Source organism: Bison bison, unplaced genomic scaffold, assembly GCF_000754665.1.
Source record: "Bison bison bison isolate TAMUID 2011002044 unplaced genomic scaffold, Bison_UMD1.0 scf7180017864177, whole genome shotgun sequence".
Classification (NCBI taxonomy): Eukaryota; Metazoa; Chordata; class Mammalia; order Artiodactyla; family Bovidae; genus Bison; species Bison bison.
In genome coordinates, this window is record NW_011494749.1 from 2021895 (window position 1) to 2035183 (window position 13289).

Genomic DNA, 13289 nt, shown 5'->3' on the forward strand with positions numbered 1-13289 from the left:
AGGAAAAGGCAACCCACTCCAGTGTTCTTGCCTGGAGAATCCCAGGGATGGGGAAGCCTGATGGGCTGCCGTCTATGGGGTCGCACAGGGTCAGACACGACTGAAGCGACTTAGCAGCAGCAGCAGCAGCAGCATGGACTGTAGCCTGCCAGGCTCCTCTGTCCTTGGAACATACTGGAGTGGGTTGCCAGGCCCTTCTCCAGGAGATCTTTCCAATCCAGGGACTGAACCTGCATCTCTTATGTCTCATGCATCAGCAGGTGAGTTCTTTACCACTAGAATCATCAAACAGGGGCAGTCGGGGCTTTTTTCTCAGCTGAAAATAAGCAAAGAGGATGTCAAAAACACATATTCTAGAAGTTGGGGTGGTTTGTATTTTAAAAAATTGGACAGCCCTGAAATACATTTTAAACTAGATGACTGTCACTAACAACAAGAAATCAGATCTCTGCTTAAAAAAAAAAATTTCCAACAGAGAAGTCCCCTCCTTTTTGGTTTCTTTTTAAATACAGAGAATATACTTGGACAAAGCCAAGACCTAGATATCTAAGTAATATTTATATATTCTGTTTAACATATGCCAATAGGTAAATTTTAGTACTAAGTATATTTTTTGGAAGTGCAATATTTGGTTTCCTTCCCTTCTGCTTGAAAGGAAAGTGAAGTCGCTCAGTCATGTCCGACTCTTTGCGACTCCATGGACTGTAGCCTATCAGGCTCCTCCATCCATGGGATTTTCCAGGCAAGAGTGCTGGAGTGGGTTGACATTTCCTTCTCCAGGGCATCTTCCCGACCCAGGAATCAAACCCGGGTCTCCCGCATTGCAGGCAGATGCTTTACCATCTGAGCCACCATAGATTTAAGGTTAGCATCCTTCTTTCTAACTTCTGGAATTGCAAAGTTCTGGATATTATCTTGGAAACAATAAGGAAAGATTCTATCTGTAGCTCAAGGGCTTTTGATTTCTTTGGTTTGTTTCAAACTGCACACCCTCTCAGCAGGTAACAGTGTCAGTAGGACACTGCTACTCTATATTCTTGCAGTAAATTTTAGCTGTGTTTTCAGATACAATGCTCACTTTACACAGATGTGATCAGGTTTTAGGACAGAACATGCCTGGAGCCAACAGGTCAGAAAACAATACTAAGCACTAAGCAAAAGCACCTGCAGTCAAACTCTTCAGAGGTAGATTAAACCTGAGTTAGAGAAGGTATGAAAGGCTGTCTTCTATTTTCTATTTGTTGCGAAGAAAGAGCTTTCATAAAGTGATTAAAGAGATTCTTGGCAATATGCAGTCTAAGCCAAAGTATATATAAGGAAACCGAGATCCAAGATCCCAAGAGGCAGTGAAAAATTTATTAACAGATGAAGGATGTTTTATCTTTTTTTCATAATTTCCTCTGGCAAATCAAATTTTACTTTCTTCCTAACCAACACTCATAACTGTAGTCACTGTAGTATTCTGATTCTTTAAATTTCTGTGATTCACCCCTAACTAGGTCTCATGCTTATTATTCTTATGCTCTTTCCACTAAATAACATTGCTTTCCTTTCCTAAGTGAGGTGTCTAATGACGCCTCTCTTGCTTAGAATGAATCTATATTATATAAGTGGAGTGGTTAACAAATACAGAATTGTATGCACACTATGATCAAGGACCTCCTTGCTGCTCCTAACACAGCAAGAAGGCTCTTAACTCAGAGCTTATGTATTTCTAATTTTCTCTGCTCATGAAATTCTTTTCTTTGGATACCCAATTGTTCACTTACTTCCTTTCAGGTGACTCCATGTCACTGTATGTCTCCCCTAATCACTCTATATAAAATAGCACTCCTCCCCTCTCCTGTTCTTCCTCAATGTGTATTACTTCCTGATATGTTAAATAGTTATCACTTGTTTCTTATAGGGAGCATATAAGTTCCACGGAGTTCAGACAATATGGTATAGTGCACCTAGACGAGCGATTGCCTTGTGTACACCCCATTTCACCTCCTCCTGCTTTCAACCATGGTTTCCTTTCTTCAAAGTGCTGATCAGAATATGCAGATTTACTGCTCTTTTACTTTGCTGGGCTTAAAGAACACAGTCCTTTCAGGTCAAGCTTTCTCTGCTACCACTCATTTATGTATACCAAATGTAAATCAGCTTGTTCCCAAATCAAAGCAGATGGCTTAGAACAAGTCACACTTGTCACTGTCAAAAAAGAGCCAGAGAACTAATAAATCACATTTAAAAGGACTATCCAAAAATGAGATACTTTAAATAGCTAAAGTATAAGAAAATGTGCTGTGAAATATATTATGCAAAATGAATACTAAATCTACAACTTACATCAAGTGAAGACCATCTATTTAATGGTCATCTTTTCATCTTAACTCCACATATTTAAGTGCAAAGTTTTACTGTTACATTTATAATAACGAAAATTTATTTGGTACTATGTGCCATGTGCTATGACACTTCGTTATCTTTAATTTTTATAATAATCCTTCAAGGGTTTTTATTGTTGTCTCAACTATAGATAAGAAAACAAAGACAAGACTGATTAATCTGCTTTTGATTACAGGTTAAGTAAATCTGAAATCAGTCTTGACTTCAACTACAGGTGTTAAAGATCTACAGTACATTGTTTGTTACACATCTCTACAAGTAAATTAAGATTTACAGGCAACTCAAGCGTAACTGTTCAAAACCAAACTATTCTTTTCTCCACATCTATTCCTCCTCAAATGTCCCTTATTTCAGTAGATGCCTCTTACCCACTTTCAAGCTTGCCTTCATAGATTCCCTCTGTTCCTTACCTCTCATACCCTACCTGCAATCTCTAGAACCATCTACTTCTTTGCACAGGTTCTGCTTCAGTCAGACCTGAATTATGTAGCAGGCTGAAGTGTAAGAGTTCTCCTTCAAAATACACTCTAATGCTATATATAGCTGATTAAAGTGGCAAAAGAACAAACTCAAATTTCAAAAATAAGGCTTAATGCAAGCAACATTTGACATTATTAAATTCCAACATCTGGAACAATTCCATCCGTGGAATTTTCCAAGCAAGAGTACTGGAGTGGTTTGCAATTTCCTTTTCCAGGGGATCTTCCTGACCCAGGGATCAAAATCTCATCCCATGTCTCCTGCACTGGCAGGTAGATTCTTTAGCACTAGAGCCACATACAATTCCTGTCATAGAATTTAACTGATTTTTCTATATCCTTTTTCAGTTTTTCATTCCATCCTTTCTTCCCCACTTTGGTGATCCTTCTCTAGCAAAACTCTTCCCTTTTAAATACATTTACTTATCTGCCTATTTGGATGGTTTTGAAAATTGTCACCAACACAAACCACTCACTTATGACCTACTACGCATAAGTTAGTTCCCTTTTCCTTCCAAAGGGCATACCACAGCATGACAGAGAGGTAGCCCTTTCTCATTTACCATAGCTATAAGGATTTTTATGAAATGTAAGTTCTTTAGCAAAACATGTAATAATAGTAGCACCTTTTTATAGGTACAGTGTTTTCTGTTTTTAAAGTACTTCCATACATATTCAGCAGTCTTGTGAAATAAGCTTTATAGTTACTATTCTCAGATTAGAAAAACACCCAAAGATGTTGCCATTTTGCCTATGTCACAAGATTGCTATACAATAGAGCCAAATATTAAACACAGACACTCTCCATTCACTGCTCCTTTCACTATCTATCATTATCTCTCTTTTTTTTTTAATGTTTTGGCACATAGAAAGAATTGGCTTTGTAAATAAATTTTCACTTTTCCTTAAGGTATTTCAACCATTAATCTGTACTTAATTAAGAAAGAGAAAATAAGACCTAACTGAAGGAAAACAGTAGCAAAAATCAACTTTATTTAGAATTTCTATGTAAAAACAAATGACCCAAAGAAGATCACAAACACTTTCTTAGTAGAATCAAAGAAAGTAAAAATCTATAGAAATCAAGTTAAATGTCTAACAAAAATTTTAACCACATGGTATATGGTTAATATAATAGCGTAGAAAAATAAAGATAACTATGACACACAGAAATTAGCTGTAAAAAGCATGCACAGGAAGGACATGCTTTTACTTAGAATAGCATGCTTTAATTAAATTTGCAGGCAATTGAAGGGGAATGTAAAACTGATGTACAAATCTTACCTACTTTGCAATTAAATACACATTTACAGAAAGTCTGCTCTCCTTTTTTGGGTCAGAACAAGCCAACAACAGCAAGTAGCCAGAAATTACAATTAATATAAAAGAAAAATTTAAGAGGAAATGGATTTGCTAGACTCATTACATTTTAAGTCTTAGCTTCAAGAAATGAGTGATTATTTGCAATGAAGTTGGCAAGACAGGAAACTGAGTTAAAATTTATCAATCTTTTAAATGGCTTTTCTAAGTACTTTTCTTTTTTTTAAAGGGGGGAAACTCCCCTTGGTATTTTATACTGCTTTGTGATGATATATTTATTTCTACTGTTGACTTTGACTCTTCAGAGCTCACAGAAGTGGAAAAGTGTTTGGATTCACTAGTTCAAATTACCGTATTTTCTTCATTAAGAGGAAAGTGAATTAGTATAAATAATGAAAAGCCAAATAAGAGATCCAGAAAGAAATTAACTAAGAAGGCGACCAACTGCGTAGCTTATTCTTACCTTGGCTGTTTTTTTCACGGGTTGACATTTTTGCTGGTTGAGACAAAAATGACATATCTTACAATAAAAATTAAGAGATTTTCTTAGATGACTATAAAATATGCTTCTTTTTATTATTGTGAGCTAATAAATAAAATACACTGAATGAAAATAAGTCAATATTCTTATCAAGAGGGAAACTTATGATTTAGAAAAAATATTTTTTAAAAAGGATTTTTAATTTACCTTGGTTGATGATGACATCTTTATGCCTACAAAAGGAATTCAAAGATATTTATTTCATAACCTTATTTGGCTCACCATTATAATCACCTGAAAACTGCAAAAGCTTTAATGTCTAGGCTACATCCCAAATAAATTTGCAGATGTGAAATGCAGGCATCAGTATTCTTTAAAGTTTCTCTCTGGTCTCAACTACTAATATACACTGTGTCATAAAACAAGGAATATTCCATTAGGATCACTTAAATAGTAAAACACAGAAAGAATTTATGAAAAATACTCAAATTTTATGACATTATTGAGATTTATTATGAGTTGAGAAGCATTAACAGGAAGACATAGCCTTTTTTAAAGAACACAAAAGAAAAAATGTACTTAGAAGAAAAAAGATATAAATTATAAATACAGATTTTTAAAAACGATTCAAACAAGGCATATAACTGTACATGCAAACCTGATAGTAAAAGAACTAGTAATTTTCAGATAGAAGTATAAAGTATAATACTTACTTGTCTGTATTTTTTATAACTTTTGATATTAATTTTGATGTTGAAACTGCCTTCAATAATTTATTACGGCTATCGTCTGAATTTTCCCATGAATTATGTGATTTTTCAGCTGTTGATGGTCGTTTTATGCTGCAAGAAACATATTAATTTATTAGAGAAAAATTCTATGCATAGCAATGGAATATAATTGACAATTTGAATAGAACATATAAGCAGCAATTAACATTTTCTTAAAGCTAATCCAGAAAAGACAAAGAATGATTAGTTGAAAGGTTCGGTGCTTGGATGAGTGAAGGAGTTAAACAAGGCAATTATCTAGTCTGTTTTTTAATTATCACTATTTTTCAAAAGATTGGCTAGAATAAATAGTACTCGATTTTTAGAACACTCATGTGCTTAAATCTGAATAATTACTCTCTCTCATAATTTATGAAATTGTGTGAACTTGTGAAAAAACTTATTCAAAATCATGACAAGGCTATTTTCATTTTTTATGTACTCATGTAATTAAATTATATATGGTACAAATGACAATTTCTAAATAATTGTGGGACTAAAAGCAAAACTCTTCTTTGTATCTCTCAACTTTACCCATGATCAGAAATAAACACATTTTAATACAGGAATGTTTTGATATTATCAAAACTAATCCCATATATTTATAACTGAAATATTTTGATTTATAAATGAATCTTTTGCTGCACTGTTAACTGCCCTACAACTCATCCAGTCTTCAATGCATCTTGTAATAGTACATTCAAAGAGAAATTTAGAATGGCAAGCACATTTCCAGGAGACCTTAAGAAGCTGAAAAAAGAGATCTGGGACAAAGATGCCAAGTCAAATCAGAACCTTAAAGAGACTGATTACAAAAAAGCCACCTTTAATCACATACAATCCAAGGCTGCAAAACATTAATAAGCTATATCCAAGAAAAACTCCACATTAGATCAGGCAGAAGAATTACAAACCATTAAGACAGGATAAGAATCTGCGTGAGACACACAAAGCATTTTAAAAATGTTAAACATGCATCAATCAAGTGAAGGGTGTTGTGTTTTCCCAAATTTTCCATTAGAGATTTGAGGCAAAATAGTAAGCTAATCAAATAAAAATATATTAAAAAATCTTTTAGGAATGGATGTCATTTGTTTTTATTAAAATCCTAGCCAGTTCTGGGAATGGTTTAATATTTTCCTAAGATTTCCAAGTGGAAGTATGATGATAAAATATATCTATACCTAATTATAAAGCTTGAATCAACATCCCTAAAGCAGGCAAATTTCATTAAGTTGGTCTAAATATTTGATTACAAGGTAGCTGTAGTGCTGAACTCCCAGCATGCAAGTTTGGACCCCCAATTTAGGCTCACACACATTGTTAGAAGGTTTCTCCCTTCTCCCCTTCTCATAACTTTAAAATATTAATTATTAAGACACAGAGAGAAGCCCTCAAGCAAGCCTTTAGCATAGAAAAGATTAGGAGAAATGAATTCAATTCTCTACTCAAGCAAGAATTTATCCTCCCAAAACCCAAAACTGAAACTGAGATGCAGTCACAGTCAAGAGCCGTATGTTGTGAAGGACCCTGACAAGCTGAAGGTTGTAATGATGCCAAAATATGGTGAGCATAAGAACACATGCAATTTTTTATCCATGGCTATAAATTTATGCAGTTATATATATATTTTTAATATTCTGTAATTTTAAAATGTTTTGGTTTTAGAGTAGGTTACCTTTGCCTTCCTTTCATCTTTATAACTTAGCTTTTTCCTCAAGTTTTAACTTACAGATTTTGAATGATAATTTTAAAATATCATTCCCCAATGTGTTAAAATACAGATTACTGCCATAAAGAAGTGAAGGGGAAAAAGTCAATAAGTTTTTCTCTTAGAATCCATGGATAGCCAACTTTTTCTCAAGTCACAGAATTTAGGGATCATTACAACCATTCCCTAACTCTGTACTTGGGGTCAGTTAAAACCTTTTGGTGGGAGTAGAATTCTTGCTTTCTTGAGTTTGCCTGTGTATTTGGAGAGGCTGTGAAGAGGGCTGGGGAGAAGGTGATGCTCGAATTTGTGGACTTTGATCATTAGAGTGAGAGTCCTCTTTTTTCTCTCTCTGTCCTTGTGGTTTTTCTTTCTTTTTTTCTGTACCACTGTAAAATAAAGTATAACATGGAACAACACATATTTAAACAAAAAAGATATCAAATGATGGAAAAAGTTACTACTATTATATAATTCAAAATCCTAAATCATACAGCTAATACAATTTACACTGCTTTCATTCAATAATGAAAATATTTCTTTAAGAATTCTGGAAGCTCTTAAAATCTTCAGTAAAGAATCTGTTATAATTCTAAGACAACATATCCTATGAAGATTGCCCCTTTGGACCAAACTGGCCTCTAATGCCTTATGCCATCCTAGCAAATTTGGGGGGACAGTAAAAGCTCTCTTAACTGACTTCAGTTTACCCAAATCAGAGCATTAGTGACACTATCCATTACCTCTGGTTAAGCACACTGACACCCAAGGAACACTAAATGCTCACATTCTGTAGGTTATGCTCTAATTCCTATTTCTTTTGTACACTTCTGCTCTCACCAGTTGAGTTTTACACTTACCAAGAGTCAACTGTGTTTTTTCCCCTGAACTTCTTAATGCCAGTTGTATTTGTTATTTTAATGATTAAGTTAATAAAATACAAAGAAAACTGACAAAATGTACATAGAAAAGAGAATAATTTCTATGTAAACTAAGCTGAATGCTTTGCAAAGACCAAATAAAAATGAGTTACTAAAAGAACTGCTGCTAAATTTTGTGTAGGTGAAACAATTACAAGAGATTAAGAAAAAAATCACAGAAAAAAGATAGTTTCTATGTAATACCATTTTGCAAGAATTTTAAGTTTCTTATTCTATCTTAAAAAGTGAAACTAAAAATTATAAAAAACAATTTATGGGTGTATTTTACGCGACAGTAAGTAGTCTAATGAGATATGCATATTTAAGAGAGGAAAAAGGGGGAGACTCAGTCTTTCATTAAAAAATTGACAAATGACCATAGTGAAAGTCGCTCAGCTGCGTCCGACTCTTTGTGACCACATGAACTGTAGTCCACCAGGCTCCTCTGTCCATTAAATTCTCCAGGGAAGAATACTGGAGCCCTGGGTAGCCATTCTCTTCTCTAGGGGATCTTCCCAACTCAGGGATCGAACCTGGGTCTCCTGCATTGCACACAAATTCTTTACCATCTGAGCCACCAGAGAAGCCCATGTGAACATATTTAAGCTAAAATAAAATATTTCAGATATTTATTTATAAATTCACATGATTCCACACTGACTCTTGGTTAATGAAGCATCGCTATCCCTGATCACACTTGGATAAGCATCCTTATACTGCACAAACACTTTTGACAATATTACAAAACAGATGGAAACAATGATTCCAGAGTTGAAAAGGTATAAAATTGCAACTATTTTAACCAAAGGACATTTTAAAATTTACTATAAGGTGCATAATCTACAAAGAAAGCATGTTTAAGAACATGCTAAACAAATGTAAATAGTACAATGTAATCACATGATGATAATGAATAATGTTCAAATATAATTTTGACAGTAACATTTCTTAATCTAGTTCATTCTGATACCTTCTGACTTCAGACTGGCTTTTGATTGTCTTGTTCATACTCAATTTTTACAGTATGTGCTGAGAAATTTAATTCTACCTCAAAAATATCAGACTAACTTTGAAATTTAAAACTGAATTAGAAACTACTTCTTTCTTACTGGTCTTCAAATTATTCTGAATTCACAGCATTGGGCCAGTAGTCTTATATGGACGCAGTAGATTTTCCTTCTGGGCTATTTCAAAACAAAACACAAAGCCCCTGCATCATAAATTAACAAACTCATCTGGTTTAAACTAAGTCACTACTGTACATAATACTGACCACTGCACATAACTATAGCTATGTAAGAAAACGGGCTGAATACAAACTATCACTGGATACAACAAGGAAGTTTATTATTAAAAATTGTATTAAAAATTTCCACCACATGCTTATTTTTTCGTCGTTTGTCCTTTTCTCCTGAAACTGGAACACAGGTAATAAATTTTGGCATGCTTTGGAGGATAAAGTCTAGATGCTGTAACGACGACTTAATGACTCAATTACAGAATAGGATTTTTAAAAGGCCTAAAGATTCTGTCATTTCTTCACCATTCCTGTAGTCAAATGTCTGGTTAACATCTGTGAAAACACACTGACAAAAAACTCAGCATTAGCTTATTGAGGCAACCTTTTTCCATCAGCATATTTTAAATATTATTCTATTACTTAAAAGTTTTTCTTCAATCGTTCTTTGAAGAAAACAGTTTTAAGATCCTGTAAGCAATTTTATTAGAATAGACTGAATTAATTAATTCATGAAAAGAACATAGAGAATTTAAACCTATAATATCCACTGAAATTTTTATATTGCAATATTTCCACTGCCTTCCTATCTACCACCCCCTAACACACACACACACACACACATTTTTAAATTAAACCTCAATTTTATAGTTATGATTGAGAATAAAAGTTATAGCATCTAATCTCCCACCAATGTACATACATACCAAAGAGTATTTCTCCTTTAAAAATGCTGTATCAAATGTATCACTTGCTATGCAAAATTCACTTATATAATTAAATATAGTCATGCTTATCTCATCAACAGATGCTTATTAAAAAGAAACAAAACCAAACCAGGAAATGAAACTGCTTGCTTTCTTTAGTAAAAACCAAAAACTTCCCACACAACTCGATAGGTATGATGAATGTAAACTCAGCGAGTACAAGCAGGATATCATTACATTCAGACAAAGAATTCAAAAGACATGCTTACTTGAATTTCATACAGCTCTTATTTCATATTCTTTTCAAAAGGAGACTGAGTTATCACATTCAGATAGTTTTGCAATGTTAGCTTTTTACAAATGCATACCTTTTAGCAGCAGATGAAAGAGTTTCTTTTCTTGCGATTGAGACAGAGCTGGTGTGACTTGGTTTTCTGTTTGTACCACTCCCGTTGGTTATACAGGACATAGAAATAGCTTCTCGAAGGCCTGGCTGGCCTAGATACAGTTAAGAAAAAAGTTTTAAAATCAAATTTCAAAATATTCCTCAAAGATTAGAGCTTTAAAAGTCAGTCCATTAGTGTTTAGATATAGTAAGCAGACTGCCCACCCTGCCATAGGCAACATACAAAATTATTCTTTTTCAGTAAGCATCAAGTATACAAATAAGAAAGGAATGAGTGCAAAAAGACAAATATCTGTAAACTGAGACAACTCTATGTGATATATAAATTATTTGGAAAAATTATATAAAAACACAATGAAATAGTTATTTCCGCCACAGAATAATGAACTTTGCTAGCTTGTACACCCAACTTTAATTAGATACATCTCCAGTATTGTCTATAGTTCAAAAGGAAATGAATAAGATCTGAAGGTCTCAGAGAAATCCATTATGTAGCACATAATATTATTGTCTGAAGATTTAATCTCATTAAAATAGACCTATAAAAAAAAGACATGCTAATTTGCTAAATTGCAGCTAGAGTCATTCTCTAACTAAATGGCTTGTTTTCCACACATAGTAGTTTTAAAGGACACAATTCAAAGCTGTGCCTTAAGTAAACCACAAGTCCCCACATATCAGCAATTTTCAGAAAGAGCTCAGGTTCTGTCAAAATTTAATTCATTAGAAATCCTAGATATCATAAATCTTGAATCTTAGAATATTGTTCCCTATAAATAAAGCATAAATATATGAAATAACCTCTGTTATCTTCATTCAAACAGGAAGAGGACTGGAATACATGTGTGATGAATATGCTGGCATGGTAAGGAAGACACAGTCACAAGATAAGAGACACATCTATTAAGGGTCAAATTTATTTAAAAATTTGGAAGTAGAGAATAATTTTGAATTTTTGGACTCAGTTTTCTCACATGAACACAGGAAAATCTTTTCTATTTGGTCAATCTCATTTCTTTTCCTTCATAAAAGCACAGAAAACAAAAACTTTTATGTATAGAGCCTACAATATTTGGCACCCTAGAATGTTACATGTACGATAGTAAAGCACCAAATTTCTGACAATAATACGCTGTTGGGAGCCACTTGTGTCAATCATATAAAGTGCTTCCTTAATTTTGAGATTCCTATTCTCTACCTCAGACAGAATGAATCAGAAAAGAGGAAGGAAAAGACCTACTACAATTTATTTTTCAAACTTCCCAGGAAAATTTTCACATATAAGGTAAAATAACCCCCAAACTATGCTAATATCACTGATCATCAGATCTAGTGATGGTCTGCCCAAATAGTGACTTCTTGTTACTTTTTTTACTGTAGTAAAACACTCATAAAAAGTACATTTGAACAATTTCAACATGTGCAATTTAGTGGCATTTGGTATATTCACAATGTTGTGCAACCACCACCACTACTCAGGTCCAGAACTTTTTATCACCCCAAACAGAAACCCTGTACTCATTCACCCCCCATTCCCTCCTACCCATCCTCCCAGCCTTTGCCAACCATTACTCTTCATTGCCTCCATAGTTTTGGCTATTCTGAGTATTTCATATACATGGAATCATACAATATGTACTTTTTGTGTGTGGTTTCTTGCACTTAGAACAATTGTTTTCAAGGTTCATCCACATGGCAGCAACGTAAGAGTATTTTATTCTTTATTCTTTTTATGGCTGAATAATATTCAGTTTTACAACTATGCCATATTTTGTTTATCCATTCATCTGCTGATGGACATCTGGGTTGTTTTCTCTCTTTGCTACTGTAAATAGTGCTGCCTTAAACATCTGTAAACACGTTTTCATTTGAACATGTTTTTAATTATTTCGAGTAGATAGCTAGGAGTTGGATTGCCGGGTAACTGCATTACGTTTAACTTATTGAGGAACCCCCAAACCCAGCAGCTGCACCACTTCATGTTACCAACAATGTATGAGGGTTCCAATTTCACATCCTTGCCAACACTTGTTATTTTCAGGCTTGTTTTTTTTTTTTTTTTTCAGCTATAGCCATCTCTGGGAATTCAGTGCTATCTCATCATGGTTTTGATTTGCATTTCCCTAATACTGAGAATCTTTTACTGGGTTTGCTGGTCCTCTGTATATCTTTGGAGAACTATCTATTCAAGATCTTTGACTATTTCTCAGTAAGAATATATGATGCAAATTGCCCACAGTGCTCTCTACATACATGTAGAAACTGAAACCCCAATGTATTCCTCCTATATTACATATTCCTCTATATTACATGTAGAAATGTAAGACAGCACACCATGCACACCCTCCCCCCCTCCACCGGTCTACAAAACATTACTGGCTGTTTCTCAAAAAATTAAACATGAAAGGATCAAATGATCTGGCAATTCCAATTCCAGGTATATACAGCCCCAAAAATTGAAAGCAGGAAGTCAGGCAGATATCTGTATACCCATATTCATAGAGGAATTATCCACATAGCCAAAAGGTAATGCTCAAAGTTCTCCAAGCCAGGCTTCAATAGTACGTGAACCGTGAACTTCCTGATGTTCAGGCTGTATTTAGAAAAGGCAGAGGAACCAGAGGTCAAATTGCCAACATCTGCTGGATCATGGAAAAAGCAAGAGAATTCCAGAAAAACATCTACTTCTGCTTTATTGACTATGCAAAGCCTTTGACTGTGTGGATCACAACAAACTGTGGAAAATTCTGAAAGAGATGGGAATACCAGACCACCTGATCTGCCTCTTGAGAAATCTGTATGCAGGTCAGGAAGCAACAGTTAGAACTGGACATGGAACAACAGACTGGTTCCAAATCGGGAAAGGA

At 34.3% G+C, this 13289-nt stretch overlaps 1 protein-coding gene across 4 annotated transcripts in view; it reads right to left on the bottom strand.

Annotated features, from left to right (window-relative positions):
* The window catches only part of EML4 (echinoderm microtubule associated protein like 4), a 155463-nt gene that overhangs the window by 61680 nt on the left and 80494 nt on the right, over window positions 1-13289 (bottom strand). For 2 of the 4 annotated variants that reach the window (XM_010842316.1, XM_010842314.1), the window contains exons 3-7: window positions 10385-10514; window positions 7368-7541; window positions 5385-5513; window positions 4879-4904; window positions 4654-4710 (exon numbers count right to left, since the gene is read on the bottom strand). In XM_010842316.1, coding sequence (XP_010840618.1) covers window positions 4654-4710; window positions 4879-4904; window positions 5385-5513; window positions 7368-7541; window positions 10385-10514 — 516 coding nt within the window. The remainder of the gene's footprint in view (window positions 1-4653; window positions 4711-4878; window positions 4905-5384; window positions 5514-7367; window positions 7542-10384; window positions 10515-13289) is intronic. The other 2 variants (XM_010842315.1, XM_010842317.1) reach the window with 2 other exon arrangements.